A 26142-nucleotide genomic window follows, 5' to 3' on the forward strand; every position below is an offset into this window, starting at 1 on the left:
CTCTCTCTCTCTCTCCCTCCCTCCCTCTCTCCCTCCCCACCTCCCTCCCTCCCTTCCTTCCTTTCTTTCTCCCAAGAACTGGGCTAGGATCCTGCCCATCGTAGCCTGGTCTACAGACTTTGGTCCTATCCACTAGTCTGGTTTGGGGACCCACATGCAACAGAGTTAGCTTCTAGACATGGTCTCAACCAGGGTGAAGAGCAGCGGGGCCTCGTTATGGCTTGGGCAGGCTTGAGCATTGCTGGGGTGATGCAGTCGGCCCCAGCTTATGCAGTGTGGGCCAACCAGAGAGCTTGGAACTAACAAAGAGACCTGGAACCATCTTCCCGAGAGTGGGCTGGCCTCCCACACCTCCTGTGGCTCCCTCCTCATCCCTACCCTGCTAGCTGAGAGACCCCCTGGGGGCCCACTGCTGGGGGGACTCTCCCAGCTCCCAGGCCAGTTTGTCCCCACCCCAACCCCACCACTGTCCTCGAAGGCCTTCTTCCTCTGCCTCTCTCTGCCTTCCCTGAAGAGAATAACCGCCCTCTGACCTCCCTGCACTGTTGCTGCTGCTGCTCCCGCCATTCCTACATGTGTTTTCCTCTCTCCCCTAATCCAGCTAATTTTCTGCCCTTCCCAGGTCTGATGACAGCGACTCCTCTTTGTCGGAGGTCCTGAGGTACACAGAATGTCTCTTGTGTTTGACCGCCCCCCCTCCGCTCTCTTCTTCTTTCGCCTCATGCTACACCAGTCCCCCCTGCCTGTATGCCTGTCCTTCGCATGCAGCCCCTCCTCTCCTAGCCCCTGCCTCTTCCATATCCCTGTCTCTCCTGAGCTCTCTTCTCGCCCCATGGTTCCTCCCTCTCGTGGTGACCCCATGGCCTCAGACTGTGCAATGCCTGGCTAGAGCTAAGGGCTTGTGGTGGGGGAGGGTGAAGTTGCTTGTGGGCTAGCCCTGTTCTCTTCACCCTCCTGCCCTGGGCAAGACGAGGAGGGACATAGAAGCCTGGGTCGGGATGGAGTTGGAGCAGAGTTTTGCAGAGCGAGAGGCACCATGAGGACTGTGCCAGCCTGCTAGTCCTTTGTTGAGTGTCACTGGCTCTGGTGGCTGTGCTTATGGTTCTTATAAGTTAGCTTGTGTTGGTGGGTGAATCTTGCAAACTTCAGCTCCAAGGGAAGCAGCGCCCCTGCTTATATCTCTTAGCATGCAGTTTGTGGGTGTCTCTTCCCCCAGCCCTCGAGGCAATCAGAGGCTGCTCCCTCAGAGCCTACTGAGCACAGATTCCCCAACGGCAAGGGGTGGGACTTGGGACCCCTGGCAGCAGATGGCTTTCTTCTAAAGGCTGAGAGCTCCCTCTAGCTCTCTAGGCATGAGATGCTCACCATGGCTAGCACCACCGATTCACTCTCCTGTGCAGGGAGGCCTTGCCAGCAGCTGTTGTCTGTACCATGCCAGCCTCTTCCAAGGGCAGGCTCTTCATGGTACATTTTCACGTCATTACGGGCCTAACTCAGCCTAAACAGGCATCCCAAGCTAGGATCAAAAGCAGCTCAGGGAGAAGATAAACACTTCTACATGTGTTTATCTGGCAAGTAGGCATGCCTGACTAGTACTCTGGTGTTGCACCAGCCACGAGCAGGTCTGCCATACTGGATAAGAGCGCCACAAGTGGGATCTCAGCCATCTGGTAAACCCCCATCCGCTGCGCTCCTGTCAACAACAGCGTTGTCTTTTGAACGGCCTGAATATGGTTTTAGGTGTAACCTTGCTGGGTCTTACCCCAAAAGACCTTCCTGAGAAAGACAAAATCATCCTCAGATCCCCAAGAGGTAGATATCCCAAAACCCTCACCCTGACTTGGCTTATTCTTGCTTATGGAGCGCTGTGCAGAACAAGCAGGTGCCATTCCCGGCCCAGGCAGACTAGTTCCAGAGAGGCCTGAGCATCCCAGCCCCAAGTTGGGCTGTGGTCCCCTAAGGTTATCTATTTCTTTGAGATCTTGGGGGGTGGTTATTTGGTGGTTGGTTTGTTTTGAAAAGGCTTTCCTATATGGCCAGGCTGGCCTTGAGCTCCTTTTGTAGACCAGTCTGGCCTCAGATTCACAGCAATCCTCCTGCTTGAGCCTACAAAGTGCTGGGATGATGACAGTGCTGATTTATCCCTTTGTAAGTGATAGGCACAGGTTTGACTATGCTGGTCCAACTAGGGGCTCTGTGTAGATAGATGCCCATCTACCTCACTGCTGGAAGGGGCCAACCCCAGAACACTGACTGGCAATGAAGTATGGGTATCGGCTTGGACATCCTTCCCTCTGGCCTTCCCTTCCCTCATTTTGGATCGCTAAAGAGACATGTAGGCTGATGGGAACTACAGAGGTCTGCTCTAACACTTGGGCCTCTGCCCCGCCCCACCAGAGCTGGCTGCATGCTTATCTCTGGCTTCAAGTTAGGTGGCCTTTCCCCATCCTGCTCCTTCCAGCTTTCCTGGCATGGGCTTCTCCTACAGTGCTAAGGATGGCAACCACAGATCTTGCTGGCTCTCAGACATTAATGACATTTTGCTAGCAGCCTCAGAATCTCTCATGAGTCATTGCCCCCTCTCAGCCCAGGCCCCGCTCTTCCATGTGCCTCAGTCAGCCTGGCGCTGTCTTCTTGGCTGACTGGCACATCCTCTCTCCCTCTCTCCTGGGAAGGGGCATCATCACCCCCATTGGCGGAGCAAAGGGAGCTCGGACGGCCCCGCTGCAGTGCGTCTCCATGGCCGAGGGCCATACCAAGCCCATCCTCTGCCTGGATGCCACCGATGAGTTGCTTTTCACTGGATCCAAAGGTTCGTGGAGACTTGAGGGGCCAGCAGGAGCTTGGAGCTCACACACCTAACCACACCCCTAGCTGAGCCTTCCCTCCCATGTGATCCTGTTGGCTCTACCACTACCCACTCCTCCAGGCTACATTTCTAGAAGCTTCTCTGAAGTCCCAACATCTCAACTCTCTAAAACCATCACTTCCTCCCCAATATTACCCAACACCCATATCATCTCTGCAGCTGCACCCAGTCAGTTCCTCTGGTCTCAGCAGCAGAAGTTTGTAGTCCCACAACCAAGTCACAACAAAAAAGTTAAAGCTTTGGCCAGAAGAAAGAACAAGTTTGTATCCGACACACATAATAGGAAACCTGTGTATGCATATGTGAATATATGTATGCATATATGTATATATATATATATATACATACATCTATACACACAGAAATAAGGGGTTAGCTACCAACTGAGGTATGATTGATTGGTTCCCAAGTTGTTTTCATGTTTTCTTGATCCTTGGTCATTTAATAAGCAGTACATTCATAAGAATTTTATCTCAGCTGAGGGCACCTCACAGCGATCAGAGAACTCACCATTATTTAAAGCCCTCAGCCCTTTTCTTGTCTCCCGAGTTTTCATGAGACTACACATGCACGAGCGCATGCTTCCCCTCAGACTTGTTTTCCTGTCTCTGGCAGACCGGAGCTGCAAGATGTGGAACCTGGTGACGGGGCAGGAGATCGCAGCTCTCAAGGGCCACCCCAACAATGTGGTTTCTATCAAATACTGCAGCCACTCGGGGCTGGTGTTCTCTGTGTCCAGCTCCTACATCAAGGTGTGGGACATCCGGGACTCAGCCAAGTGCATTCGGACGCTCACGTAAGTATATACCACTACTTGGGACTAGGGCTTAGGGGAACCACTAAGCGCAGCACAACCTGATTAGGTGGGCACAGAGCTCCTTGCTAGCCCATAGAGTTGCTTTGACTCCAAGGGGTAAGGTGGCTTGGGGGACAGTTTCCGAGCAGCAGGTTAGTGAGCCTTTGGCCTACCCTTGTCTCAGTCCTCCGAGCTCTCTACCATTTGAGATGGACTGCTTAGATCCCAAGGAATCCAAAAGACCAGCAGAGGGCAGCAGCCTCCAAAGCCAGGCCACAGATGAGCCACCCAGCCCGGTCCTGCTTGTAAGGATACAAACCCTCCAGAAGTCAGGTTTTGTCCTTATGTGTTGTCCACTAGAAGTCACAAATTGTTTAGTTTGACAGTTGGAAAACAAACACAAAGGTTATCTAGGGCCCCGAACTAACTCTGCATGGTGCCGTAGTCACAGACAACATCACACAGTTGGCTGACCCTACAGAATATAGAACAGCCAGAATGAGCCCTGCTGTTTGCGATGAGCTTGGGTGATGATGTGTCTGTTAGAGATTTGCCTGCTGTAGCGCAGGCTGTGCTGTGGGGGAGGCCGTACATATTGGGGAAAAAAAGGTGTATAGGAAAGTTCCGCTTTCCACTCAGTTCTGCTGTAAGCCTAAAGCTGTCCTTATTTATAGTGTTTGGTATGTATGGATGTTGTATGTATATGTATATAAGTATGTATGTATGTATGTATGTATGTATTTATCTTAATGAAGTTTCAGGGCAGGGATAAGAGAACTTAAGTGATTTCTGCATGAACCAACCAGCTTCAGAGCCTGTTCCTGCATTCTTTTTTTTTTTTTTTTTTTTTTTTTCCTTTGGTTTTTCGAGACAGGGTTTCTCTGTGTAGCCCTAGCTGTCCTGGAACTCACTCTGTAGACCAGGCTGGCCTCGAATTCAGAAATCCGCCTGCCTCTGCCTCCCAAGTGCTGTGATTAAAGGCATGTGCCACCACTGCCCAGTCTGTCCCTGGATTCTTACAGTCCATTCAAACTGACCCCCACACGCCAACAGGTCACAGAGACGTGTTGGATTGAGATAAGCTCTCCCCTTGGCCCTGCTTCTGGGGGAAGCTGTTCTGCCCAGTTAGGGAAGAAGACATCCTGGAAGAAGTGGCTTTTCTGAGCTGGTCTGAATGATATTTCTTTGTTTCCTGGCCTTTAGGGGTAGACTCTTCTAACCTCTGGCTTTGCTTTCTTTTTTTTTTTTTCCTCCCTCTGGGTAGGTCCTCAGGCCAGGTGATCTCAGGAGATGCCTGCATAGCCACATCCACCCGTGCCATCACCAGCGCCCAGGGGGAGCATCAGATCAACCAGATGGCCCTCAGCCCCTCAGGCACCATGCTATACGTTGCCTCTGGCAATGCCGTCCGCATCTGGGAGCTCAACAGGTCAGCCGACTATCTGGAGAAGAGGCCCAGGGAAGGTCCACAGGCCTCTGCATGGGGTGGCCCACTGTGGGCAGGACCTCAACTGTGCCTCCAATCCCCCACTCCATGACTCTTGTCCTCTGCCTCTGAGAATCTTGGTCCTTGATCCTGTTTTGAAGGGGAGACAGAGTAGACTGGCCAGGAGTATCTATGCCAGATCAGGTTCCCTGCAGTCCCCCGATCCAATGCCAGTGCCCTCAGACCCACTGTCTCTGCCTGGGCCTCTCCCCACTGCAGGTTCCAGCCCATTGGCAAACTGACTGGCCACATTGGCCCAGTGATGTGCTTGACAGTCACCCAGACTTCAAACCACCATGACCTCGTGGTGACGGGCTCCAAGGACCACTACGTGAAGGTACCTACAGCTGCCTTGACACGAGCTGTGGCCACCTCTGTTCTGAGGCCTGAGTGGTGCTGTTTGCTGGGAACACATAAAAACCAGTGAGACTTCCAGGAACTGCTGCTGAAGAGGGTATCTTGGAGAAGACAGAAAGATGTGTGTGTAGATAGAATTATTTTGTAAATGGTGAAAAATAACCACCTCAGTAGTGAGGAATACAGGTAGAACCTCTGAATGGGAGATGATTTGCAACCATTAAAATGATAGATAGGGGGAAATACAGAGTACAGAGAATCCAGTAATTTGGTTTGCTCTCTGTGGATATGGTTGGACACTATGGTGGCCAGAAAGCAGAAAGAAGCAAATAAAAGAGATGGAGGCGACAGGACTATGAGAGTGTTCTTCCAACTGTGTTCAAGGCCTGCCCTATCCATCATGCCCCTGTCTGAGCCCTGCCCCTCCTCCTCTGCAGATGTTCCAGCTGGGTGACTATGTGACCGGTACTATTGGCCCAACCCACAACTTTGAGCCGCCTCACTATGATGGTATCGAATGCCTGGCTATCCAAGGAGACATACTGTTCAGTGGCTCCAGAGACAATGGCATCAAGAAGTGGGACCTGGAACAGCAGGAGCTCATTCAGGTTCGGGGAAGGGAGGGGAGGAATGTGTCCGGACAAGGCCCTAGGCAGACCTTAGCAGAGCCCCTCCAAGACTGCCTGCTGTCTACGTTCTTCCCTGCTGTCCCCACGCCTCTCTCCCTGCAGCCTGCGGGGATTCTGTTGGGACCCTGTATACCCTGCTCTTAGCAAAGCCCTTGCATCCAGTTCTTTGTGGGGGCACTTGACTTTGGCCTCGCTCTCCTGTGGCCTGAAGATTTCTCCAGCAGCACAGATTCAGACTCTCGAATGTGGGAACTGGGGAAAAGAACCCATCCAGGCTTTCTGGGCTTTTGAATCCCCGGAGCCAGGCAGCATCCCTCCACCGCTAGCAGGAGGGGTGGTGTGCTCTTGGGGCCCTGGGGCAGGCCCTCTCCCTTCCCTACACCTTATCAGCTCTGGCTCTTCCACAGCAAATCCCCAATGCTCACAAGGACTGGGTGTGTGCCCTGGCCTTTGTACCCGGCCGGCCCATGCTGCTGAGCGCCTGCCGGGCGGGCTTCATCAAGGTCTGGAATGTGGACAACTTCACACCCATTGGTGAGATCAAGGGCCATGACAGCCCCATCAATGCCATCTGCACCAACAGCAAGCACATCTTCACGGCCTCCAGGTAGGTGCTGGACAGAGAGAGCCGCTTTGTTCCCCTCCGAGAGACCCGGTTCAGGGCTCCGCAGCTGTCCCCACACACAGATCTGATTCACAGAGCAGAACCCCACCAAGCACTCCTCTCTATACTTACTGTTCACTGAGCCCTAAGCACCCAAAGTCCTGGGTGCTGCACTAGGCAGGGGATCAGGGAGCCACTGGGCCCCAGGCCTGGACTTGCCCCGGCAGCGATCCCAATCACTCTTGCCCCTGTGCAGGAGCTAAGGACTGCCCTGCCACCCCCACACCTCTGCCCCTCCAGCTACAGCTCTGGCCCCTGTGCAGGCAGTGCCAGGCCCTCTATCCCAGGGACACTACTCAGCCGGGTTTCTTCTTTTCTCTCCTTGTTCCCACCATGTCCCTTCTCTCCCCCTCCCCTCATCTCCTCCTACCTCTCTTCTCTGCCTCTCTACCTCCCCTCTCCCCAAATAGTGACTGCCGGGTAAAGCTGTGGAATTACGTCCCTGGACTCACCCCCTGCCTTCCTCGACGAGTCCTGGCCATAAAGGGCCGCGCCACCACCCTGCCCTGACCCTCCCCCTTCCTCTCTCACTCTTCCCCTCTTGCCTTCTCCTGTCTTTCCCCCACCTCGATCTGAGCTGCTTCTTCACGGTATGAGACTGTTTTACTCTTAACCTTCTTACTTCATGCCCTGCCTGGCGCCCGCAGATCGCCCTCCCCGACCCTCTTGCAAGCATGCGCAGTGGGCCAGAACCCTAGGTGGCAGAGAGCAGAGGGGAGGCATTCAGGCCTGGACACAACAAAACAGAAAAGTCCAGGACACAAGTCTTGCAGGGTCTTGCAGAGCATGGCCTGAGCCCTCCCCTTGCCCAGTACCCTCCCCCGTGAGGTCCCCACTGGTCCTAAGCAATGCCTTAGCTCAGTCATACGTGAGGGAGGTGGGAAACCCGCCCAGCGTTTACTTTGGGGGGCAACCAGCTGGCCCCACATCCACTGATGAGCAGCCTCACTCTGTCCTCCCCAGTGACCTGACGGTGAAGTTCTGGAGCATGCGCCGGCTACCAGCAGCCCATCCTTGAAGTTAGGACGAAAGGTGGCCAGACCATCAGACCCAGCATGGAAAGGAAGCTGTGGCCGGATCTTACCAGACCAGCCAGGTTCACTGAGGACAGAGGGTGTGGCTCTTCTCTCGCTCTACTTCCTCCACCACCCCCTCTGTCCCTCCCCTGCCTCCTAAGAAAGAAGAGGCCGAGGAGGGAAGACAAGCTGTGAAGCCAAAGGGCATGATTTCCCTACCTGTTCCCTGCCTGCCTCTCAACTGGCCACACTGTCTCCTGCTGAGCCAGCCCTGCCCCTCTCTCGGGTCCTCAGCCTCCGGTGAGACTGAGGGAGAAGCCCGGAGAAGCTCCCATCTATCTTCCAGCGAGCTAGCTTCCCTAGCCCCACCTCCGGGAGCCGCTGCACCTGCCGCTGAGCCCACCAAGGTAGTTCTCAGGTAACCATGGAAACCAGATGTAAGCAGCCGAATCCTGCCGCTGACCCTAAACCCTACAGCCGCCCCCAGCCGATCTCAGTGGGGCCTAGTCATTCCTCGAGGGAGGCTCTCTTCTGCTGGGGCCTCAGTGGAGCTGTGTAAACACTTCCTTTGGGGAGAAGGTCAGCAGTACCACAGTCATTAAGGATATTGATTTTTAGTTTTGTGTTCTGCTGTTTGCCTCCTGGAAACTGACTTGAAGTTTCTTCCCATTCTTCCCTCCGCTCCCGGTGGGGGGGTCTTCTCTCTGGCGCTCCACTCCTCCATCCTTTGCAGCTCTGACCATTGTCCCAGTCCTGCCCATCCCGGCATACCTTCTAGGATAGACCAGGTCTCTAGGCCACCGGATGCCGCAGTGCCTTTCTCCATCCTGAGGCCCGGCATCATGCTGGGCAGCCTTACGCTAGCCATGCCCGCAGCCCACATGTGTCTTCTGCTCCTGGGCCTTGTGCCCACAGCCCCTGAAGGTCAGAGCGTCCACCTCAACAGCCCAGGACCAGGGAACCCATGCTCCCAAGAGTCCTGTGTGGTCCAGTGGGACTGTCCACTAGGTAGGCTTGGGTAGTCAGGGTACTAGGTCCTTTGCCTAACCGCACCCCCCCCCCTCCAGCCAATTATATTTTCACCTCCAAGGGGACAGGGGGCATCTTCAGCTTCTTTTCCTTTAGTTGTTCCAGAAACAGCCTTAAAACCTGCCTGGGCCAAAGGTCCTCCCTTTTCAATTAGCGTGAGGAGGCAGCCACTCCTTGCTTCTCCCCTTGGTGCAGTGGACTCAGCTGCTGAGATGAGGTGAAGTCAGTGTCTAGCGCCCCCTACTGGAACAACTCTGAATTTATAGGACTGGGCCATGAGAGGGGCCAGCTCCATTCCTTACCCCCAGCCCCCCAGCTTCCCCTGCCCTAAAACTGGTCCACACTTATTCTATTGCTTCACTGGTCTTGTGCATCCTGGTCTCATTCTGGGATCCATGAACCCCAGCTCCCTTCGGAGGACATGGTGACTTGTGGACTTTGGAGAGCTAGCGCAGAGCCTCTGCGCTTAGCTCTTCTCCCCCTAGGGCGGGTACGTTGGTGGCTGTCCATGAGGCCCTAGGATGGGAGAGTTAGGAACTGAGAAGGCCAGACCCTCTCTGAACCATCCCAGAGCTGTGTCTGAGGCTGATACCAAGGAGACTGTCCCGCTTATTGATGGCTCCAGACAGACAGCAGTGTTAAGTCTGGGTAAGTGGATGTTTAGAACAATGCACCAGGAAAGCAGGTCATCAGGAACCTGGACCGTCTGTCTGCAATGACCAGAAATCCTCCTTCCTCTGCTCACCCTGGGAGTGTTAAGGAATGTCCTTAGCACTCAGAAGTGACCACATCTTCTCTTTCATCCCTCTTCACCTGAATGGAAAGCCCGGACCTTATACCTTGTAAGAAAACCCAGAACCCATCTGCATGACTGTTTACAAACTACAGAAACACGTGAGACTTATGTCCCGACCCCACAGGCTGGGCTGTCCCAGCCCGGGGTACCCGTACTGTATAGCTGCAAGGCCAGTTCTTGCACAAAGTGTGTGTGGTCTTACAGCCCCCGCGAGAGGTGCTCACCGGCATTGCCCCTTCTGCCATTTCTGATGGGTCACTACCTCATGGCGGGGCTGCTATGCTGTCCCAGCGAGTGTCATTGACTAAACTTGAAATTGGAGCTCTGAGCTCATCACCCCGAGCCATTCTGAGCTGTGTCCTGGGAATGTTGGCATCCCTTGCCCACCAACCCTTTCGGGGATGTCCAAGGTACACAGTGAGGGGCGGGCCCCCAGCGCCACTCATTGCACAAACATCCTTGTCGGAAGCACAAACTGGTTGTGATTTGAGCACAATAGCAGGTCTCTGGGTAGACAGTATGAGCAAACTTGGGCGCCTAGGAGGTCTCTTTCCCAGATGGGCTGCGTCTTAGATTAGACCAGGCTTGCCTGTGTCTGAGGCTGACTCACCACCACATACTCTGGGAATTATTAATCTACTCCTTGTGCCCATCTTGGGACTTGAGGCCCAAGCCACAGCTGTGGGGGTCCTCCCTAGATCCCCACATCCCAAGCCTTTAACAACTAGAGTATAGCTGGTACCCCACCATACTGAGCCTGAAGAACCTGGACCCAGACTCCCATCTCTTGAGCTAACCCCAACATCCATGCTTCTGAAAGTGATCAGCTTCCATCTGGATGGAAAGTGTCTACTGTCCCCACTCTCTTAGGCCTTTTCTGTGCACAATCCTGGGCCGGGACCCATTCCAGTATTAACCAATTCAGTGTTTGGTCTTGTTGGAGAGACTTGATTCTACAGCAGCCAGCTCATGCAGAGGCTGCCTGGAGCAGCCTTTAGAGACTGCAGAAGAGAGAGAGTGAGAGAACGCAAAGAATGAGAGGCTGACCCAGCGAAGCCCTTGATGTGGTCAGAGTGCCACCACAGCTACTTGAAAAGGGGCAGCTATGGATCTGGGAGTAGGCTCCCACCGTGGCCCCAGCTGCAAGTTTGGGATCGTCTTAGGCTGCGTGGCTTGGGCAAAGGGCAGTTTAAAGCACAAAGCCATGTGGAGAAGATGCTGCCTTGCTGGGGAATTCTTGACCTACCCATTGTGGTGGTGCAGGCAGGAAGCTGCTGCAAAGGCAACACATTACATCTCTGCCCTGCCCTCTCCCTGTTCTGGGAGGCCTCCCCTGGAGTCTGGGCTGGGTGAAGCAGGCACACCCCCTTGGCTGTACCTGGTATGTTTGTGTGGGCAGGACCTGCCCTGCAGGAGCGGTGAATTCCTTTCCACCATGTGGCCCAAACCTGCCACATCTGTCTCTTTGTCCTTACTAACAAGAAACTGCTGCTCCCTTTGCTGGCACAGTGGCCAGTGCCCCCCCTGAGACCAGCTGTCACCTGACTCCCAGCTCTTCACTGCTACTTGTGTGCAAGAGAATCTGCAGGGAAAGTTTGGTTTCTTTGACATCATTGTTCTGTCCCGTGCCCACCCCACCCCCCATCTCCAGCACCCAGCTGGCCTCCCCTTGACCCCTCTCGTCCACCTTCAATCCTGTGTCCTAAAGGCTTTGTCAGAAAGTGGGAAGGACTGCTGAAAGTCAGAAAAGACCACTGATGTCTTGCTGCCCTGCCCTGCCCCGCCCTGTCACCAGCTCCTATGACTGTTACCCCTACCCAGGCTGCAGGGTCTCATTTGGCTCATGCGCTCTCCTGTGACATAGTAGCACAAGGTGTGTATATGTTTTGTACCTCTGCTGACGACTGTACATAGTGTATGAAAGTTATTTAAGCCTCATGCTGTACATTTCTGTTCTGGAAATCGGATGTGTGTGTTCTAAGAGCTTGTCATAAATAAAAAAAAAACATTGTCCATAGAAGTGTGGCTAGTAGGCTGTTGATCTGTGGCCGGTGGCTCTTTCTTAGGCGTGGGAGGTCTTTAGGGATAGGTGTATGAGACTGGCCTTTGTGACTGAGCCCCATGGAGGACAGTACTCTGCGCCAAGTTTATGGTCCCTTGGAATATGTTCCGTTCTCCTCCCAGCCCTCCATGTGGTCTGCGGGGGTCAAGGCAGGTACAGGTATTGAATAGCAGGCACAAACAGTGGGCCCACACTACACAGGTACCCTTCAGGGTGTTTTTTGTTAGATCATTCTTATCTCTGGCAATAGGTGACGGTCTCTTGATGAAATGAGAACAGTCATGACACAGGTGGGACTCGCCAGGACAGAGTTGAGATTTGATCGGCCCACCCCTCCGAGGCGCCACGCTCCTTCACTAACATAGAGCATGCCTTCTCTAAGACTCGGGGATACCCTGTGTGTGATACGTACTGGGCATACTTTGTTTCCTTGCCACTCTCAGAAAGACAGAAATGTAATCTCCTGAAAAACTCGTATACAAAACTAGCTCTGGCATGGCTGTGATTTTATTGCTAGATCAGTACTTTTCAGTCTTTGCAAAGCTGTATTCTCCACTGCCCTTTGCTATTTTCTTTTAGGGCTGGGAATGGAACCCAGACCCTCATGCATGCTAAGCACAAGGCCTACCACCAATTTGCCCTTCCAGCCCCAACTACATTCTGGTTTTGTCATTACACTCTGGTGTGTCTGGCCCACTCCTTAATGCCATCTGAGATTAGAGGGCTCTGTTTTATGACTTCTGCATAGCCAGCAAGCCAGGAGCATCTTTTGTTGCTTTGGTTTCTAAGTGGAAAAACCAAGTGGCTTCTGAACCCCTACTGCTTATACTGACCCAACAAGCCAGAATTCTATGCTGGGTGGGGAAGGAGTATGAAAGAGAGTCTGTTACAGCAGAAGAGCAAGTGAGAGGGGACCCTTAGGCACAAAATGAAGACACTGTGTGAAGTCTTGCCCTATGTCCCCTGCCTCTTCGGCAGGGACAGAGCCTCCTGCCTTGGAGAATGGGGTGGCTCCCTACAGATCATTGATTTTGGCTGGGCAACTGAGTCCCACCCCATGCCAGTCTCCTGCCTCACACCTGCTCTCCAAAGCTTCTGTTTTACACAAGATCCTATTCTACTCCATAGACAGCCACAGCCCATTGTGGACTGTGGGAAGTGACACTGGGTGTGGCCAACTGGTGCTGGGATGGGCATGTAGATGGGCATAGGGCAGGAGGGGGAAGGGGGCACTTCAATAGTCTCTCTCCCCATGCAGCGACTCCTCCCCTCATGTCCCAGAGGGTTGGCAACAATAGTTTCTCAGCTTCAGGTCAGCCTGTGGGGATACCAAACACCCTTGGCAAAGGCTCCAGATTTAACAGAGTCTTAAATATGGGGGTGGGGGGCCAGAGAGATGGCCAGTGGTCAAGAACACTTGCTGCTCTTTCTAAAAATGTATTTAAAGCTGGGCATAGTGGCACATGCCTTTAGTCCCAGCACTTGGGAGGCAGAGGCATGTGGATTTCTGAGTTCAAGGCCAGCCTGGTCTACAGAGCAAGTTCCAGGACAGCCAGTGCTACACAGAGAAACCCTGTCTCAAAAATAAATGAATAAATAAATATAAAAATAAAGTTTATGCCGGGCAGTGGTGGCGCACGCCTTTAATCCCAGCACTTGGGAGGCAGAGGCAGGTGGATTTCTGAGTTCGAAGTCAGCCTGGTCTACAGAGTGAGTTACAGGACAGCCAAGGCTACACAGAGAAACCCTGTCTCCAAAAACAAAAACAAAACAAAAAATAAAGTTTATTTAAACATTTATTTTTAATTGTGTATGTGTGTCTGTCCTACACATATGTGTAGGTATGCATGCCTGTGCATGTGCGTGCACATAGAGGTCAGAAGTTGATACCAAATGTGTTCCTCAAACACACTTTATCATGTATTTATACATGACTTTTATTTTTGATTTCTTGAGACAGGGCCTTACTATATAGACCAGGCTGACGTCCAACTCACAGAGTAGTACTCACCCCTGTCTCCCAAGTGCTGAGATTAAAAGCATGTGCCACCACGCCTGGCTTCCAATTCACTTTTGAGATAGGTCTCACTGAATTGAGAGCTTGCCGATTCAGCCTGGCCTAAAAAAGCCCTGGGGATCCTCCTGTCTCTGCCCCGCAGAGCTTGGGTTACATGTATGCACACCCACACTCTGTTCTCTTCTGTGGGTCCTGGGAGGATGAACCAATGATCAGGCTTGTGCAGAGACACTAGAGCCTGAGCCCCTTGTAAGAAGTTGGTGCCATTCACTGCCTAAGCTGGATAGCACTACAAAGACATGGTTTTCCAAATCCCCCATTTTATACATAAAGGGAATTGAGGCTCAGAGAGGCCAACAGAATTAGCCAAAAGTGTAGTAGCAGAGAAGTTTCTAGAACCAATTATTTGATCCCTGTATCTGGGTTTGACTAAAGAGAATGGGGTGGCATGAAGACACCCAGTGTTCAGTTCAGATTGCTTCCTGATGGTAACTGGTGGCAGCTGATGATGAGCCAGGAAACAGATCAAGGGCAAGTGAGAGGCAAGCCCCTAGCCAATGCAGAGATTAGTGGGGCTTCTACTGACACCTCGGGGCTTGTTTGCAAGCAGGTGAACTTGCAAGATCATGCAATAAACATGTGGGCCTGGGAGGGGGCACCCCAGGTTCCTAAAGCCTTGTGTGTAGGAGACAGCTGGGGACTTCAAGGCCTGAGCCTGTGGTGCCCACCCACTCCACAGTGGGCAGGACTCCAGCCAAGCTTGAGCACACTTGCCCAACGGAGGCGCTCGCGTTTCTTCTGGGAAATCAGATTGTTGTTCTGTCTGTAAGCTTTTTTCCCAGTGACTGAAGGTCAGGGTTCTAGACACAGTGGTGAGGTGAGAGGGGTTATACGGGAGCTGCAGATGACCCTGTATAGACCTAGCACACCCCAAGGACTCACTGCGGAGCAGATCTCAATAAGACTATTTCCTACACGGGCATGAGAAAGAGCAGGCATTGACCTAGTCCCCTTAGCATGCGTGGCAGGGGGAAGACACTCTGGCTCTTTAGCAGAACAGACAATACTCGTCTGATATCCGGGCCACAGCCAACTGTGTGGGTAATGCCCAGGGGTGGCCACAGTGCTGCTTTTATAGAATAATCCTATCTACAGTGGTTACTCTCTCTGTGATCCCCCCTCTCTCTCACTCACGTGCATGTGTGTAAGCACACACACACACACACAAATACAAACAAACAAAAAACCTAAATCACTTTTTTGATTCAACTAGCCAGAAGGGACACTGTTTTCTATCAGCAAGAACACTGTCCAGCCACTAGGAGAGTTCAAAACCAGCCTGGACCACATAGTGTCTCAAAATAAAGGCTGGATATTGCAAGACACGCCCTGTAATCCCAGCACTCAAAAGACTGAGGCAGGAGAACCTAGGTTTGAGTCCAGCCTGAACACACGGAAAGACCCTATATTAAACAAACAAATAGCTGCCTAGTACAAATGAATTCTAGATACCTCAGGTGTTTAACATGCAGTCTGTAACTCAAGTTGAATTAAAGAAAACCACTTACTCTGACTTTAGAGCACATGGCTGAATGGGAGTGGGCACGAAGCAGCAGGGCCAGAGAAGTCAGCCTGACCCAGATGCTTTCTACACAAAAGGCTGCTCGTGGCCACAAATTGACATCCATCTCCACAAAAAGCATGATTTCTATCTTTATTAGCAGAGTTCCACAGAGACACACCATTTCTCGTACAGGACTCAAGGGTTACCCTGCTGTCACAGAGTTGATGGTGCGCTGTCATCTTAGACCCTAGTGTGGAGGCTCAGCACCATCTCCTTTTGATCCTCCTCATACAGAGGCAGGAGGAAGGGGTCTTAGCCGGCATCACCTTCTCTTTGACTTCTAGGGTGTACAGCGTCTGCACGATGAGGCAGCTGACTATGGGGTCAGGGTCTCTCTGCATATACCTGAAGGCTTTAACAGATGCAAAGGATGGTACAGTAAGCAGAAAAGTGGCCAGGCTGGACCAGGAGGGCCCTAGCTCTGCTTAGAGAAAGTAGGCAAACTGGCAACTTTTACAATGTAAGCAATGATCTCTTCTACAAGTCCACACTGTTAATTACAATCAAGACCCCAAACTTGCTCCAGGCTCAGCTAGACAGAAAACAGGCTGCTCTTTGGGTCCCTCCCCAGCTCTGGCCTCCTTCATCCTGTGTGGAGTCCTCTGACCCCCAGGAGAATTATAGCCCAGTATTCATTGTGCCATGAATATAATGTGGATGGATAGGAGAGAGAGAGACAGAGACAGAGACAGGGACAGAGCCAGAGACAGAGAGACAGAGAGAGACAGAGAGAGACAGAGACAGACAAAGACAGACAGAGACAGAGAGACAGAGACAGACAGAGACAGGGAAACAGAGACACAGAGAGAGAGACAGAGAGAGGGAGAGACAGAGAGACAGAGGCAGAGAGACAGAGACAGAGAGACAGAGACAGAGGGAGAGACAGAGAGACAGAGACAGGGCAGGGAGAGAGGCACAGTGTACAGAGGATATGTCCTGGGGACAGTGAGAACATAAGTTCCCACACTATAACATGAGCAGTGATGGAGCTCCTGAGAGAAGGGGCTGAGGACCCTGTGGTACCCCAGGGAAGAAGGTAGGTAACTTTCCTAGGGAGAGTTTAAGGGAGAGTTTGCCTGGCTGACAAACAGCTTCAGGCTCGATGGCAGTAAGTCTGAAAGGAGTGTGGGGGAGCAGAGGAGCTCTGACTGATAACGCAGACAGACCTCTGTACCTTGGAGAGGTGGCTTCTGCCTTTCTGGATGCCGGTCTTTATGAGCCCTCCCGCCTTCACTTCCAAGACACCCCTCTGATACCAGTACCCTTAAAAGATTCAAGCAGTAGGCAATGGGGGTGACCACTCACCTGCAAATTCCTCTTCAATTTCCTCTTCCTCACTCTTATCAAGGTTCCAGATGATCTGACCTGCGGCGGCACGCAGGCATTCAGCGGCCTCGCAAGGGGCCCATGGGCCCTAACTGCAAGCTATCTGATAAAAGTCACCATCCTGACCCCTCTGTCTTTCCCACTCTTGCTTACCAGCCTTAGACTTGCTTCATGAGGCCTGAGTGCTTCTCCAATTATATGAAGGGCTCTAGGCAACTGGGCCAGGCAAAGGGTTAAATAAACACCACTTCAAAGGTGCTGTCCAAGGGGTGACAGGATCTACCTGTCCTTGAACTTCCTCCACTAGGAACAACCCATAGGCCTGGTGCTCCACCCTTTGGGAGTTATGCTATCCTAGTTTCTTAGGAGTTGCCTGTTCTGCTAATAGATAGGTCATCCCTACCCATCCAGGGGTTCCCTGTGGTGGGAGCAGATGGGAGTCCTTACCAGCACTCTTTAATTACCGTGGGTCCTGTAATTAACTCCTCACATACCCAGCCCTCAATCGATTTGAAAAAATCCAGCTTCAAGGAAACAGTGGCTCCAAGAAGATGGGGGGCGGGGAGTACCTGCAAACCACACAGCCACTTGGCGGATGGGGTCCTGCGGACTCTTAAAGAGGGCCACACTCTGCTTCAGGAACCAGAGCACCTTGTTCCTTTCCTGCTTCAGCTGGAAGAAGCAGCATTAGATAACACAGCGGCCAAGTCTCTTGCCTCTCAGGCTAAGCAGGATGGCAGATGGCTATTACCCCAACCTCAGAACGAGCTCCCAGAACCTCCTATAAATTCACCCCTTGTGTCCTAGCTTCTGAAGCCTTTCCTAGATGGAAGGAATGGCACTGCAGACAAAGGCTGCGGCACGTTGAGTCTTCAGTTCTATTGGTGTCTGGGTTTACATGTAACCATAGTCTCGGGCATTTGGATTCTTGTTCCCTAATTGATGGCACTGTTGGGGGCGGGGAGGGTTAGGAGAAGTATGTCATAGGAGGCAGGCTTTCAGAGTTTAAGGACGTGCCATTTTGAGTTTGCTCTCTCTACTTCATGTTTGTAGTTCAAGACGTACACCCTTGGGTTCCTGCTACCATGAACTCTAACCCCCTGCAACCGTAAGGCAAATATAACTCTTCATGATGTTTAATCACAGCAATCGAAAGGGAACTAATCCACTAAGCATTCCCCCTCTTTCATTTCTCCCTGGGAGGATGACATTGTCTGGGAAGCCTTTCTCCAAGCCCAAGCTGGGCCAAGTTCCCTGTCTTTGTATTAGAACCTGCTTTCCTCCAACTTTTCCCCTTTTCCAAAGTACTCTGAAGTTACCAGTTCATGTACCTATCTCTGCAGGGTTAGCAAGAAGCACTTCGAGAGCAGAGAGCACCAGTGGGTGCTGTAGATAGTCTGTTAACTCGAATGGCTTGGGACCAGACGGAGGGGGTTGGGGCTAACTCCCTTCCTTGCACAGGCAGAATGATGCATCAGCTGCTGGCTTACCAGGGCACTGAGGATGGTGAATACGTCATTCTTGGCGAAGACCGCTTTGAGTTTGGTCCAGTGCAGGATGGCAGCTACGTGGCCGAGGGTGAGCCTACAGACCTGGGGAGATAAGAGGCTCAGTACGTGGAACCATGGCAATGACGTTAGGCAAAGATGCAGAGGGGCCCAGATGGGAGACAGGGAGCAGCTCATTTGGCCTTGGTGGATTGGAGACTGCAAGGATCCAGGCTTAGGAGAAAGGTAGAGCCTGTCTAGGCATCTGGCTCTACTGAAAACCTTTTTAAAGCTTTTTCCAGTAGTAATGCTGAGTCCCACGGCAACGTGACTCTACAGCACAGCCTTTGGCCCCATGGCTTTCCAACCCAAAGTGGTCTCTCTGAAAACAAATATCCCCATCTTTAGCTTCCCTTGAGACATGCTTTTGCTATGGATCCCAGGCTAGCCCCAGTTGGCACATGAGGATCTTGAATGCTAAGGTCACCGAAGTATACCACCTCACCCAGGTCTGTCAAATCCCTAGTACTCCATCTGGGTGGTCCCTGCTTTACAGAAAAGTTGACTTAGCCAAAATATGAGTTCATGGGGGGGGGGGGAGACCCATCCCTTTCTGTCATGTGCTGGGCAGCAATACTTGGATGTATCTAAGGGATTTCCTGCTACAAACCAAATCAGGAGTTTCCAAGTGTCTAGCTGCGGTATATGCTCCTAGGCTCTTGAACTCTGAACTTGGCCTGTCATAGTCCAGGTCTCTAGGCTCTCTCTGCCCAGCCTCTAACCCACAACTGGAGTTCCCCCACCTTGAGAGCCCCGTTTCTTCTCATTGGTAAGACAAGAGCAGAAAGTCGTATAGAGAAAGACTACAACTTTCTCTACAACAAGGCAACGCAGCAGAGACAGAGGAGCTGGTACCACCACGAGACCTCCTGCATCAGAGTTCGCATGTCCACAGACTTCTGCTGGAGTTGGTAGCTAGCTGGGTCAAACTGGAGCTGGAGGAGACCCAGCACGACAGCCAGTCAATCATCTCAACCTCCCCAACGTCAAAAGTCTAGTGGCCTCCCCTCAGTGTCACACAATCCTGTCACAGCCCTGTCCAAGGGCTTACCATGTTCTGCATTAACTTCCAGCGAGAACTGAATGCCAGGCTCCACGGTCCGGTTTCTCACCTTCACCACGGCGGCATTTACATCCTTCAGGTGTAACACAAGGAGGATTAGCAAGTTGAGGATCTGGTGCCTCATGGGAAAGACAAGGGTCATCCTCGAGACCTTAGCCAGGATACTTTCGTAGATCTCGAAGGTTATCAGGCGCAGCTGCTCTGACTCCTGGATAAGAAGATACACACTCGGGGAGACACCTCTGTACCTGCACTGGGCACCCAGGTTAGAACTCTGAGTTCTGTACCCACCAGCCACCTTCCTGTATGCATCCCCTATCTACTTTGACTGCTCATCAGCACAGCTCTCACGCATTGCTCTCATTGGCTCTCCTCTTTTGACTATTATAAAACAAGAGAAGAGATGCAATCAGTCCCCCCAAGAACACTACTGGGGTTGAGGAAAGGGCTTTTTACAATAGCTCCACCTTTCTCCATTCGGTTACAGCCGCCTAGGATAAGAGAGCAACCTCTTGATACCTCGGGGGCTTTACCTCCTCAAAGAAGTGTGCCAGAGTGAAGGTCAGCTTTATGATAAAGGAGGAGGAGTGGTACCAGGTGAGGTCCTTGAGGATGCGCTGCAGAGTGCAGAAGGTCTCCATCACCAGGTCACTGCTGGAGGAGTAGCAGCAGCTCAGCACGAAGGGCTGCAGGATGCTAAGATGCTTTATCTGCAGAGGAACAGCCACTCAGAAATACAGCTAGGAAACACTCCCTGCAATGCTGACCCTCGGGCAGACCAGGAGGCACCTTTAAATTCCCCTCCTTATTGCTTTCCTTATTCCTGAGGATCTCCAGGACCTCTGGGATCCTGGGATTGGCTGAACCTATTTTCTGAAGTGGCTTATGGGACAACTTTCTCCAAGACCTTTCCAGGATAGGAGCATGAATGGCTCAAGCCAACCTGCCTCCTCTGCTTGGAGGACTGGCCTCAAAAGGACCCACATTCCAATTCCAAGCGTGTCACACCCTATCTGTAACTGGCCACACTAGCTCTCCAGGTCCACCTATCCCTTCTCTATGGTATGGCCTTTACCCCTGTTCCATTTTCACCGTGTTTTTGTGCTTTGCAAAGGCTTCTGTGATCTGCAGGAATAGACGTGCCGTGGTTAACTCGTCATAATTGAACCAATCTGCCAGAATCTTGGTGGCAACTTCATCCACAACACCAGCCACATCTGGGCAGTAGAGCAGCTGGCAAGCAGAAACCAAGAATGACAAAAAAGGTAGGCGAGGGAACAATTGTATCCAGATTCTGCCTAGGGCCTTGGTCAAAGCTTAAAGGACAGTTCATACCCTGCCATTCACTTGTGGTTCTTGTCTTCTGTATGCATGTTTGAGAGGAGTGATGAGAGGCAGACAGAAGAATGCACATGGCCCTCATGGATTCTACTGCTTTAGTTGGGGAGCTAATAAAGATATGACCAGGACCTGCTTGGACAACATCTAAGCAAGGAACGGAGTGCCACAGACTGAAGGCAGCTGCAAAGGAGTTCATAAAGGAGGCAGAACTTGAAGTGACTTGAAGATAAAGAGGACTTCACAAAGCCCCAAGTCTTTAGACAAGAAGGCAAATGATTTAATAGGATTATAGGCAAAAGACATGGAAAGGATTCCTAGAAGACAGAAGACTGTGCGTGCCTCTGTGTGTGTATGTGTACATCTGTATCTATGTGCTTGTGTGTGTGCATATGTGTGTCTGTGTATATGTGTGCATGTGTATGCCTGTGTCTCTGTGCATGTATACTTGTGAGTGTGTGCATGTGAGTGCCTACGTGTGTGTGTGTGTGTGTGTGTGTGTGTGTGTGTATGTAAAACCATGTAGACCTCAAGGTGGCCCCTTCTTGTCAGACCACCAGGCATGTCTACTATCAATTAGTCAAAACTTTTTAAATTCTCTGAGTCTGAGTTTTGTTCTCTACAAAATGATAATAAAATACCAGGGCTCAACTTTACAAATACTCTGAGTTAAAGCACACACCCCTGTCTGTTTTAAATTCTGCCTGTGACTGCCTCTGGATGAAGGTAACAGTGAACAAGGAGCTCTAAGGGACTGTAAAATGTTCCTGAGTGTCACAGATGTTAGCTTCTGTCTAAGCTCTGCCCCATAGTTACCTGGCAACAGCTCTCTTGCCTTCTTGCTCCCACTCTGTCCCCTGGCCTCTTCCCCCCTCTCTTCCCCACTCTCTGCCCACTCTGTCTCCACGTGCTCATGGCTGGCCTCTACTCCCACTCTTCTACCTCTCTATGCCCTCTCTCTGCCTTTCTCTGTCTCTACAACCCTCTTAACTCCCCTCCCATACCCTGAATAAATTCTATTCTATACTATGCTGTTGTGTGGCTGGTCCCTCAGGGAGAAGGGATGCCTTGACATGGGCCTGCTGAGGCACCTCCTTCCCCATACATCACCACCCACCATAGAACATAACTCCTTCTCTCTTTATCTTTTTATAAACACATCAACAGACATGGTCTCTCACCTACACTTTCTCAGCTGGTACCTAAACCCCACTTATTCCCCCACTTTAAAACTGTCAAGCTCCCCTCCAGTGAGGCCTCCCTCATCTCTCTCCCTGAAAGCACTATCCCAAACATGTTAACCCCATGAAACTCCAATAAGGGTCGGGGGCAGCTGAGTAAGTGCTTGCATGGGTGTCTACTCATTTCAGCTGGGCATTTGAGAGAACTTCTAGAGTATCCGCTGTTCCAGCTGTTTCTAGATCATAGTTGTAAACTAGGGAGCTTAGGGCAGACTAGTGCCTGTGCCCACCCTCGAGCAGTTCTGAAGAAACAGGCACTGAGCAACAGGAGAATGTAGTGAGGGGTTTAGCATCCCTTAGAGAGCATCAGTTCTCAGCCTGTGGATATCCTGCAAATTGGATATTCACATTATAATTTATAATAGCAAAATTACAGCTATGGAGTAGCAACAAAATAATTCTATGGTTGGGGGTCACCACAACACAAGGAGCCGTGTTCAAGGGTCGCAGCAACAGGAAGGCTGAGAAACAGTACCCTAGAGGATTCTAATATGCAGCCAGGGCTCAGAACCGCTGCACTAGGAAATCAGCCTCTGGTTGTGGATGGTACTCTCCTGTGCTGTTTCTCAAAGCGAAGCTCAGGGACTCCCCTGCCTACACAGCCGGCAGGCCAAATGCTTTAGAACACAAAGGCTCCTGTGGACCCCATGCCTGCTGAGCTAAGCCTCTCAGGTAAGGACTTAGGTATTTTTCTGCCTTGTGATCAACATTCTCAGTGGTTTGATTACTCCAACTCCTGAGATCACTACATGAACGCACCCCCAGCTAGTCAGGCCTCTGCATCCTCCAAAAGAATCCATAGCATCCTTAGTAAGTGTCTGCTAGCATCTTAGAATGAAGAGCACTGTTTACATCCTAGTACTATTGCTATTGTATTATCTTCTGTCAGAATTCAAAAGTAACCCACTTTTTTTTTTGTAGGTTGGGACCAGTGAGTTTGGATCTGTGGATAAAGATGCTTGCTGCCAAGAGTGAGACCTGAGTTTAGTCTCTGGGACCCACATGATGGAAGGACAGAACTTGCATGTTGTTCTCTGATTTCCACATGTGCGCTCACACACACACACACACTCACACTCACTCACACACATACACCACACACACATACGCGCACACACACAATTAAAAAAAGAAAGATAGATAAATAAATGAATAACATCTCTTTTAAAGGGATAATTTGGATTTTTAAAGAAGCTGATCTACATGATGGCAAAGCAGACCTCAGAAAACTTCCCAGTACCCCCTGGTGGGGCCTAAATCACTCCAGCTTTTCTGGAAAGCACCCGAGCATCGGAATCAAAAATCAGAGAAGCCACTCACACTTGAAACAAGTATTATATTCCACATAGTATAGTCAGCAGTTAAGGCAATAGTCTAGAATACAAGAAAGATTTTGCATAGGGCTGTTAATTAAGTATTGTTTATACTTGTGTTAAATCAGAGACAGAGCGCTCCATCAATTATAGAACACTGGTGTTAAACACTTTGTCACAAAGAAACTCATTTCCTTATAGATTGACTAAAAACTTAATTTTTTTAAATACATAAATCCAAAAACTTAATTTAAAAACCAAAAATGCAATGAAAAAAAACCAGACAGAATATTTGAGAATGATTTCAACCTTACACACACACACACACACACACACACACACACACACACACACACACACACACACACACGAGAGTGGTTCCTTTTAACCACTGTAAAGATTAATGGTTTTAAGTGTATATACATTTCTAAATTCTCTACACACTTTCCCCTGTCCAGTGACTGAATTATAGAGTAAATTGGGGTGGCTAGTCAAAGCTGAAGTAACAGCAAGAGAGAAAATTGGCACTCCACAAAGTCAGGGCAGAGTCAAAGCCTTGAGCTTGAGGAGGAAGAAGGATTGTGACTCAAAGAAACCTTATCAAGAATTCTTACCCCTGTTCCCTAGCCCATCCGTGGTCACAGATGGATCAGAGCCTTCTGGAGGAGTCCCCTGAGTACAGTTGCTTCCAGGGAAGCTTGTCCCCACTGCCCTCTGCCCACCCTCTCCAGTCACCTCTGTCAGGAACACCAGGGCTGTCAAGTAATTGGTACAGCCTGGGTTCTGGAGGGTCTTAATGAAGAAGCTGAAGACAGGACGATTGTGCCAGCAGTTCTTGACGACCAGAGATCTGAGATAGCAATGGAGTGTTCAGAGTAAGACCGAGGCCGCAGGAGAGGACCTAAGCACAGAAGGTTCTTCTCCACCCAGGGACTGGACACAGCTCACCTGGCCAGCAGAGTGACTCCTTCATAATGTCTTTCAGGGCTGACGAGCAGTTCCCAGCCCCCAAGTGTCTGAATATAAGACATGTGGTCTACGTACCCCGAGCTGCGCATTAAGGTCTTCAATGCCTCTACAGAAGAGCTGGGGACACAGCAGGAGGCAGGGAGTCACTGCCGGCCGTGCTCTCCCCCTAACCCACATGGCTCTCACCCATCCCATGACTAGTGAACCTGGCCATGGAACGCTTACAGACCAAGAACATTTCACAGTTGAATCAGACAAGGGTTATGAGGATCTCCCAGGTAGCACGGGAAAGCCTGTGGAGACTGGAGGAATGGAATCTAGGTTGTGGCCCACGAGTCTTGCTTTGATTTTGCTTTAGTACAGAAAATGCATCCACCCACTGGGGCAGCCACTTTATAGTCTTTTCACAGAAGTCTGGGAAGGCTTATTGAGTGGATGTGTGTGTCATAAGTAAGTGTGGAGGGTGTGAAAGACCAAGTTAGTATGGGTGTCAAGGTGCTGAATGCAGAGCCTAGTCCTTAGCACACTGGCCCACCAAGGGCCCAAGATACCTCACGGTATCCACGGATTCAGTTTCAGGCAGCACATCCTGGGCCACGGTGCTCCCTTTCGTCACCAGGGAAGAGATTTGGAAAAGCAGCGCCACGAAGAGGGAGGCGAAGAAGCTCTGCACCTCGAACTGCTGACTCGGTACCAGCAGCAGCTCGTGGATAGCCCTGGTGGCCTGGATGAAGAGCAGGCCACTTTTACAGTCACTCACAGTGCCTGTCATAGTCCCTATCACCTGTCCAGGGAAGTCACTGATGTTGCCAGCAAGTGAAGACCGAGCACAAGGCAGACTGCTTCTAGAACACCATTATGTGCTCTTGTAAATATGGGTCTGCTTTAGCCTTTCAGGGTTCTTCAGCGTTCAGGTAGGCTTGGGGTGATTGCCTTACAACACCGTGTCCCAACCTCCATTGCCTTACAACACTGAATCCCCACCTCCAGTATTAAAATCTGGCTCTTCTGTCCTAAGTGGGTCAACTGGCTAGTAACCCTCTTTCTAACCCAGCCTGGAGACTCTGCTATTAGAATGCCCAGCTAAACATGGGCCCTAAATGGTGCTGGTCCATAGAACCCGAGCTAGCCCAACTGAAATCCCAATGTGTTTCCTTCCCAGCTCCCAGCCCTCCATACAATCAGTGTTGAGAGCTCTGTTTCATGGTCAGCCTCCTGGTCCTTGGGTTCCTGGGGTGAAATTATCCTCTGCAGCAGATACTCCATGATCACTTGGTAGCCTTTCGGAATGGAAGCCAGGATTTCCCAGGATTTGTGTGTCTCTCTGTAGAGTCAGAAACCACCAACAGTTAGTTAGAGGTGAGCCATTTTCCGCTGTTCTACAATGCTTTATGGAAGACCCTTTACTTCCTTAGGCCTGTCCTGACTTCCTGCTGCCATCCTTCCCCATGTCTCCTCTTCCATTATCCTGTCACTTTCCCTTTAATTCTTTACACTATTCCATTGCCTCTAGGCTCCACTGTTCTGTTACATTGCATATAGGCAAATAGGAAAACATTCCCTTAGCACATGGGCCTGAAAACATCTAAGACCAAAGCTTGTTGAGCGCCCTTGAGTGCATCAGGTCAACCCTGTGACCACGTCTCAAGCGCTCCTTAGTCCTGCCAACACTGCATCTGGGGCTGGGGATGCAGCTCAGTCAGTTGCTGGCTTGCCTAGTATGCATGGTTCCCGGTTCAATCCCATCACTACGTGAACTTAGCGTGGTGGTCCACACCCGTAATACCAGCACTTAGGAGGTGGAGGCAGGAAGAACAGGAGTTCATGGCCATCCTCAACCAAATAGGTAGTTTGAAGCCAGCCTAGGCTACGTGAGACTCTCCTCCACACCCATTCAAAAGAATAAAAAGAAGGAAGGGAAAGAAAAGAAAGAAGGACAGGAGAGGAGGGGAGGAGAGAAGGAGAGGAGGAGAGGGGAGGGGAGGGAAGGAGAGGGGAGG

The 26142-nt window shown here is 51.1% G+C and overlaps 2 protein-coding genes across 10 annotated transcripts in view; one reads left to right on the forward strand and one right to left on the reverse strand.

The window, feature by feature from the left end:
- Positions 1-11662, forward strand: part of Kif21b (kinesin family member 21B) — a 48648-nt gene extending 36986 nt beyond the window's left edge. For 2 of the 8 annotated variants that reach the window (XR_004122405.1, XR_004122406.1), the window contains exons 28-36: positions 623-661; positions 2676-2812; positions 3485-3665; positions 4930-5094; positions 5371-5488; positions 5946-6116; positions 6545-6744; positions 7212-7391; positions 7765-11662. Coding sequence is in view for 4 of the 8 variants with exons in the window: in XM_031384012.1 (XP_031239872.1) it covers positions 623-661; positions 2676-2812; positions 3485-3665; positions 4930-5094; positions 5371-5488; positions 5946-6116; positions 6545-6744; positions 7212-7311 (1111 nt within the window). In the remaining 4 variants the exon portion in view is untranslated. Of the gene's footprint in view, positions 1-622; positions 662-2675; positions 2813-3484; positions 3666-4929; positions 5095-5370; positions 5489-5945; positions 6117-6544; positions 6745-7211; positions 7395-7764 lie in introns of those variants that run through there. The other 6 variants (XR_004122407.1, XR_004122408.1, XM_031384016.1 and 3 more) reach the window with 4 other exon arrangements.
- A 3759-nt stretch (positions 11663-15421) lies between these two features.
- The window catches only part of LOC116070267 (maestro heat-like repeat-containing protein family member 7), a 33529-nt gene continuing 22808 nt past the window's right edge, over positions 15422-26142 (reverse strand). For both annotated transcript variants that reach the window (XM_031341547.1, XM_031341555.1), the window contains exons 13-23: positions 25322-25466; positions 24694-24866; positions 24122-24259; positions 23909-24023; positions 20374-20514; positions 19815-19991; positions 19331-19489; positions 18162-18263; positions 17241-17343; positions 16651-16710; positions 15422-15697 (exon numbers count right to left, since the gene is read on the reverse strand). In XM_031341547.1, coding sequence (XP_031197407.1) covers positions 15546-15697; positions 16651-16710; positions 17241-17343; positions 18162-18263; positions 19331-19489; positions 19815-19991; positions 20374-20514; positions 23909-24023; positions 24122-24259; positions 24694-24866; positions 25322-25466 — 1465 coding nt within the window. In that variant the 3' untranslated portion in view covers positions 15422-15545. The remainder of the gene's footprint in view (positions 15698-16650; positions 16711-17240; positions 17344-18161; positions 18264-19330; positions 19490-19814; positions 19992-20373; positions 20515-23908; positions 24024-24121; positions 24260-24693; positions 24867-25321; positions 25467-26142) is intronic.

The sequence above is a fragment of the Mastomys coucha genome, unplaced genomic scaffold (assembly GCF_008632895.1).
Source record: "Mastomys coucha isolate ucsf_1 unplaced genomic scaffold, UCSF_Mcou_1 pScaffold1, whole genome shotgun sequence".
NCBI classification, from domain to species: domain Eukaryota; kingdom Metazoa; phylum Chordata; class Mammalia; order Rodentia; family Muridae; genus Mastomys; species Mastomys coucha.